The following is a 6,846-nucleotide window of genomic DNA, read 5'->3' as shown; positions in this document are numbered from 1 at the left end:
GAAAGACTAGAGCTTATTTAAACGCTTGGCTCAGTCCGCAATTCAAATCTGAACGGGCGATGTTCACAAACAGGAAGCAGCCTCAGTGTTGCAAATTGCTTTTAAAGTGCTTTCACTCATTCACGAGAAGAGCCATGGTCAGGTTTCACTCACTTTCAGTGCTGTCTATCTCGTAACCATCAGCATCTGTTGTTCACCGCATCCGATCAGGTTTCAGGGCTGTGTGTGTGTGTGTGTGTGTGTGTGTGTGGGCAGGTGTTTACCTGAGCAGTCTCAGTTCAGCCAGTAACGTTGGGTTCTGTTGGCTTTTGTCTAACGGAGGCTGGGAAGCTTCTTCATGCTGTTGTCTCAGGCGTTGGATCTCTTGCAAAATCTCCCTGAAAATGCGCCATTTATTCACTTTAAGAATGCTAATTCAAAGCCTGTACGATACTAAAATAAAACTCAAACTCACTTGTTCTTGTTCTCCAGCTCGGCGATAAGTTGTCGCTGCTGTTTATTGGAGTCCAGACAGAGAGAGATGTCCGCTGGGACTCTGGTCTTCTGTTAATAGTTTTCAGGTTGTATATGAGGTTAATGAGTTGTTCAAATTAATTTATGTGCACGTTTTCATAATTAAAGAAGTGTGTAATTTCTGTGGCACCACAAGCACAAATAATGATCTTTTTCAAACGGGTTTGCCCAACAATTCAACTGCCAGTTACATCAATCTATTAATGGAAATTTAATTTATACAGTAGCGGTTTTGAAAAAGTATGGCAGTAATATTCAATGAATGTGCTCTGATTGGCCGTCTTACCGCTGCAGCTCCATCAGCAGCCAATCGGGAGGCGTAACGGGCGATGAGGAAGTGCTCATCGTCTTGGTTTTTATAGCTCTCTTGGAAACTGTCAATCACAAAAAAAGGGTGAAGCTCAGTCATCTTTACTGTTACTGGTTCAGAATGACAAAAGCACTTGTAACATTTTATTTATATGTAATTAATATATACACACACACTATATATACCAATTAGTAGCCTATGCAAAGCTCAAGTAAACACACTAGTGGTTCAATCATTCATCCTGTACAAAGTTTTGTTGTTTGAACGCACATGCACGCACGCACACACACACACACACACACACACACACACACACACACACACACGTGCATGAAGGCATGAGCTACAAATATTGTATTATTGTATGTTATCAAATGCAACTGTACCAAATATATTTTTTTGAAAAGGCAGACAAGTTTAAGGTAGTAAAAATAGCCTTTATGAATCAAAATAACATCATTTTAGAGAGTTTATCCCCCAGTACTGCCTTAATCACATAAACGATAGCACACGTAAACACATTTCAGGATCTAAGCACATCATGAAGACCACAGAGCCCTCCAAAAAGCACTGCGAGGAGCAAAACGAGGATAATCATAATATTACGAATATTTGCTGGGAAACACGATCACAGCTAAGGGTGTCGCCTAATGAGAAAACAAATTAAACATGTGGCCAAAGATAACGGTTCATTTAGAGATACTGGTGACTCTGAGATCCATCATAATCATGTGCTTGTTGAAAAACGGGAAAAAATGGATAACTGATTTTCTGTTTTTGCACATCAAATTGACACAAATATTCCCAAAAACGGCGTGCACTACTGCACAAAATTCACACACACACACAAAAACCCTGTATGTAATAATGAATCATACATGTGTAATATTAATCAAATTAGAAGTTTACACACTATTTGAAAAACAATATATTATTTCAAAAAAGTTCATAAAACGTCTTTAAAATTAAATGGCAAATTAGAGTTTAGAATGGATTAATTGAAGTCGGCAATATTTATTATAAGCAAGGGATGCTCTCAATAATTATATATTTTTTAACTATTATGTTCATAAATCTGGTGCAATAGAGCGCAGATAACTTTTTTTCCCAAATTATTTATTTTTACCATAGCCAATTAAAAACAGCATGCACCCAACCAATATGCTCTCAGGAGAAACACAGCAACATGCGATCATAATAAAAACGCATAAACATCCGAAAAAAGTACATACAAATGCAATGCTAAGGGACTTGTCACACCATTCATTTTACATTTATAGATTTATCTAAAACATTATTGAAATAATTTAGATATAATATAGAAATCAAACCCATGAACTAGGTGTCATCTTCTAACAGGAATGCTGCATGAAGAATTGCAATGCCATCATTAAAAACAAAACATAAATATATAGATTATAGTTGATGAATTTATGCATTTATAAAACTCTCTAGAAGCATATTTTATCACTACACACCCTCACCGCTGCGCTCTACGGCAGTGAAATGTAATATGTTGAACACAGAGTAAATACACTGCTCAAACACAACAAAAGCCTAGCCGGTTAGCAAGCTGCAAGCAAGAGACAGCACTTNCATTTAAACTGTGAAAAAAACCTCCATTGTTTCCTCAAATGACAGTTTGACATTAACAGTGTTACGCTGAGGTATTCTGGGTATTGCCAGATTGACATGGTGACCTTTGAGCTCTAAAAAAAAACAGATTAGGAAGAAAACCGCCACGGCAACCTCAGCAGACCCACAGCTCGCACTGACCATGAACGGTCCTTTCGGAGGAGATTCACATAAAGTCCGATAAGTATGTGCTCATCAGCGAGCCTATCCGCGATATCGAGGCTGTACTGAACCCTGAAACCATGTTTCACAAACACAGGTGAGATGAAGAATAATGGGGTCTAAAAGAAACATTTTCTCATCTTGCAGTTCCACTATACAATTACGTATTACTGGAATGCATTATACAGAATGCAAATAGACTTTAGCTAGAGTTGAGATTACGCATATAAAGGAATAGTTTAATTCAAAAAATTAAAATGTACAGGCCATCCAAGATGTTTGTTTCTTCATTAGAAAACAAAAAAAAATTTTTGCATCAGTTGCTCACAGCTGGGTCTTCTGAGTCCAAACAGCTGGATTTGTTTCTTACAAACACGATAATTAGAAGATAAAAGACTGGATTACCTTGACGTTTTTATCATTCTCATTCTGACGGCACCCATTCACTGCAGAGGATCGATTGGTGAGAAAGTCACGTAATGCTAAATTTCTCCAAAAATCTACATCTACGTCTTGGATGGCCTGAGGGTGAGTAGGTTTTCAGCTAATTTGTATTTATTTTGGGGTGAACTACTCCTTTAACGTGATGCAAATGGAATCAGTTCGTGTGGGATGCAAGTAAAATCCAAATTAGCCTTTTATAAATTTGCAACGGACAAAGAACATGTTCCCAACGTTTGTTTTTGTCTGAACCAAAGCCAATCGGGGACAAACCCACACAACATCTTAAACGGCTTGTACTTCAATCCCTCACAGCCTTGTTTTCATTTGCATTTACTCAAAACAGTCCAGCGTATCCCATTTCAAGATGATCTTTACTCCTCGTTATTCCTTTGCACAATCATTGCACTTACAGCAGATGATAGTGACGTTATTTCATCCAAGCTGACTTACCCTTTCCCTTTCAAAAGATCTGGGGCCGTCCGGGAAAACAGCTTCATTTGCTTCGTCTCATCATGAGCACCTCTTTTTACCCCCAAAATGAGACATAATAAAACAAATTAATACACAAAAAAAAGGGATCAAAATATGCTTACAGCAGTTACTGTATTTTAGAAGCATTTATATTAGCATGGGTAAATGTTTAATAGCGAATAACCAAAACAAAAATATATGTGTGTGTATTGTGTATATTTATTATGTATATATAAAGTACAAACATAAAGTATATATTTTGAGCGTATTTACATGAATATACATTTATATATTTATATTCTTATTTACATTATTATTACATGTATTTACTTTATGAAGATAACGTATTGTTCTTAAATATAAATGCAATAATAAATATACTCAGTAAACACACATTTATATTGTAAACAAAAACATTAATTTTGAATGCGATTAATCACGATGAATCGTTTGAGAGCACTAATTTACATACTACTGTAGTCTTTGCTAATATTTTAATAAAGTTTTTTTATTTTATTTTAATTTTAGTCATTTTGGCGCTATTTATTTCAGTTAATTAACATATTTCTAATTTTCATTTAATTATACAATATTTATAATCTATTTAAATAACAAAATAGCACTGATTTTAGCAGAAAATAATACAGTAAATTCCGGTAAAATGTACAGGGGAATACCGTAAATTGACCTTCCCAGAATTCCCTTCATTGCTTTTCTCGTTTTGTTGGAATTTGATGTTTTTTCTTTAAAAATATATGTTTCTTCTTATTTTAGGGTTGTATGTTACATGAATGTTGTTAAAATAATGTTTACCGTATATTTCAGTTTAATAAATCACCACGATGGCGTTCAGTGTTTGTGTGACTGGTTATCAGTGCGTTTCAAAGGTACAAAACAGGTTTTAGCATTTTAATAGGTTTCTATATTAATATTTGATCAGTTAATGAAATTACGGTACTTAACTGTAAATTTAACTAAAAATGTTGTTACAGTAGAATTCCTGCAACCACAGCTGAACGTTCAAAAACGACAGAGAGGCTTGAACGCTTTAAGCTCAGCTTGATGCCCGTAAACGTACTCCTAATGGAAGCGTCATACAGTAACAGACTCACGTTTTGCTGGAGTAAGGGTTTCCTGAGGAAGGCATGGAGTGAGAGAGAATGTATTCATTTCCAGCGGTCACAGGTCTGGGAGGCCTGCAGCAAACGCAAACAATAATTGAGACACTGCGCTAAAAGTGCGTCAGCGTGCCCGCACAGCTTCAAACATCTACATTTAGTCTTCCCCATCCAAATATTGTGAAATCATAAAGCATATGAGAATATATAACTCTTCATCTCTCTTTACTTACCATGTGTCCCTGTTTCGAAGCATAAAAGCAAGAAAAAAACAAGGCAGGACAACGTTAGCATGCACAATTTGTGTTACATTCTGTTTAATACAGTAAGTCATTTTATATTTAAGAGGGTTATTCGAGCAAATGTGTTGGATACGGCGATATTACGGTGATGTGTGGAGTTTACATACACGACGTGAGTGAGGTTGAGCGGTTTCTCTGCTGTTTCGGAGAACATCGGGTAAGGAGGCTCTCGACCGGAGGCACAGCTCAGAGATTTGCTAAGAGCATCTGACAGCTTCTTAGCTGGAGATTTCTGGAGAAAAAATATAGGACTGTACTGACCCAGTAGAAACGATATTTAGAAAAAATATACATAAATATGTTTAATGGAACCATATTAAAACCTACATTTTCTTTGCTCTTTCTAAATAACTAGAAATGTTTATGGAGAAGTGCTCATAAAATATCATAAGAAAGATTATTTTCATATAGAGGTCTTAAAGGTACAGTAAAAAATAACCCATTTAATTATGATAGTCAGAGACTGACATTTATTTCCAGCAATTTTTACATATTTCATTTGTCTGTGAGTTTAAAATCTGTCTGATTTTTTTTTTAAAACTATTAATCGTTTTATTTAGCAAATATGCACCATATTGCTCAAAGTGACAGTAAAGACATTTCTAGGAATAATTTACATTACACAACACATTCAAATAGAAAACAGTTGTTTTAAATTGCAATGCTATTTCACAGACATTCAAAAACATCTCTAAAAGTACTTTAGAAAAGTGAAGTAAGCTGCAAATTCAATGTTCAGAGTTCAAATTAGATTTGGTGTAAACTGATCTGACAGTGACTGCGGTTTCTGGCATATGCCGTCAAAGGCTAAAGGCTGTTTGGAAGACAGGACTCGTGCTCGTCACTGACACTTACTCACAGTCACGTTCCCACATGGCCGTTCACCTACCCATGACATGTACTCCTTCATCTGGTGCTGGTTGCTATGGCTGCCCGAGGCATGGCCCCTCCAGAAACACTCTTGGCAGAGTTGGTAATTATCACATTGTTGGCAACGGTAGCGGAATCCCATCATGCTCTGGCTGTGGCAGTAGGAGCACTCCACAGGATGGAAGACTAGAGAAGAGAGGATCAAAATCAAGTCAAAACTACTAATTGAACGCGGGTCGCGGCATTCCTCATTCGTTCAGGTCGTAAACGGCTAAGCTAAGTGCTGACGTATCGCTACGCCTACGAACGGCTCGCTACAAAAATGAAATAAGCATGCTTAAAGCGCACCATTCTCAACATTTGCCAGCCGGTGCATCAGCGGTAACCAAACCAGACACTGAGGAGGAGGATCCGACATGAACGTGTCAAGAAACACATTGAGCGAGACCTTTTTCTGCGGAAGGACAGCAGTTAGTGAACAAATGAGTCAAAAAATACAGCGTGCTTACAGTTTTGCTTTTTACATCTTTCTAAAGACATTGAGAATGGTTCTTGCTGGTGACTCTTGCTGTGTGCAACTGGGCTTTGCTTCCTTGTGAAGTCTTGCTTGCTGTGAAACTTTTCAGCTGTTGTCCCTTCATGCAAAAAAAGTACACTAACATTCAAAGGTTTGCAGTCTGTAAGATTATTTAATAAGTCTTTTATGCTCAACAAGGATACATTTATTTGATTAAACAAGCAGTAAAAATAGTAATATTTTCAAAAATTATTACAATTTAAAATAACTGTTTTATATTATTATATATTGTAAAATGTAATATATTCCTGTAATGCAAAGCTGAATCTTCAGCATCATTACTCTAGTCTACTGCAATCCTTCAGAGCTCAAAAGAAAGTTTTTGTTTACATAATACGTGTGTATATTGTGTATATTTATTGTGCATATATAAATACGAACACATGCATGAATATATTTAGGAAAAATATGTTATTTTTTATATATTCAATATATTTAGATATA

At 36.1% G+C, this 6,846-nt stretch overlaps 1 protein-coding gene across 3 annotated transcripts in view; it reads right to left on the bottom strand.

Moving 5' to 3' along the window:
* LOC122330155 (dystrobrevin alpha-like) overlaps positions 1-6,846 on the bottom strand; it is a 16,517-nt gene that overhangs the window by 5,244 nt on the left and 4,427 nt on the right. The window contains exons 7-16 of one of the 3 annotated variants that reach the window (XM_043227016.1): positions 6,174-6,279; positions 5,845-6,011; positions 5,063-5,187; positions 4,887-4,895; positions 4,648-4,731; positions 3,515-3,586; positions 2,600-2,692; positions 800-887; positions 455-543; positions 264-377 (exon numbers count right to left, since the gene is read on the bottom strand). In XM_043227016.1, coding sequence (XP_043082951.1) covers positions 264-377; positions 455-543; positions 800-887; positions 2,600-2,692; positions 3,515-3,586; positions 4,648-4,731; positions 4,887-4,895; positions 5,063-5,187; positions 5,845-6,011; positions 6,174-6,279 — 947 coding nt within the window. Of the gene's footprint in view, positions 1-249; positions 378-454; positions 544-799; positions 888-2,599; positions 2,693-3,514; positions 3,587-4,647; positions 4,732-4,886; positions 4,896-5,062; positions 5,188-5,844; positions 6,012-6,173; positions 6,280-6,846 lie in introns of those variants that run through there. The other 2 variants (XM_043227014.1, XM_043227015.1) reach the window with 2 other exon arrangements.

This window comes from Puntigrus tetrazona, chromosome 24 (genome assembly GCF_018831695.1).
Source record: "Puntigrus tetrazona isolate hp1 chromosome 24, ASM1883169v1, whole genome shotgun sequence".
In the NCBI taxonomy this organism is placed as follows: Eukaryota; Metazoa; Chordata; class Actinopteri; order Cypriniformes; family Cyprinidae; genus Puntigrus; species Puntigrus tetrazona.
Note: the sequence above shows the minus strand (reverse complement) of the source record. Positions and strands in the feature narration are given on the sequence as shown.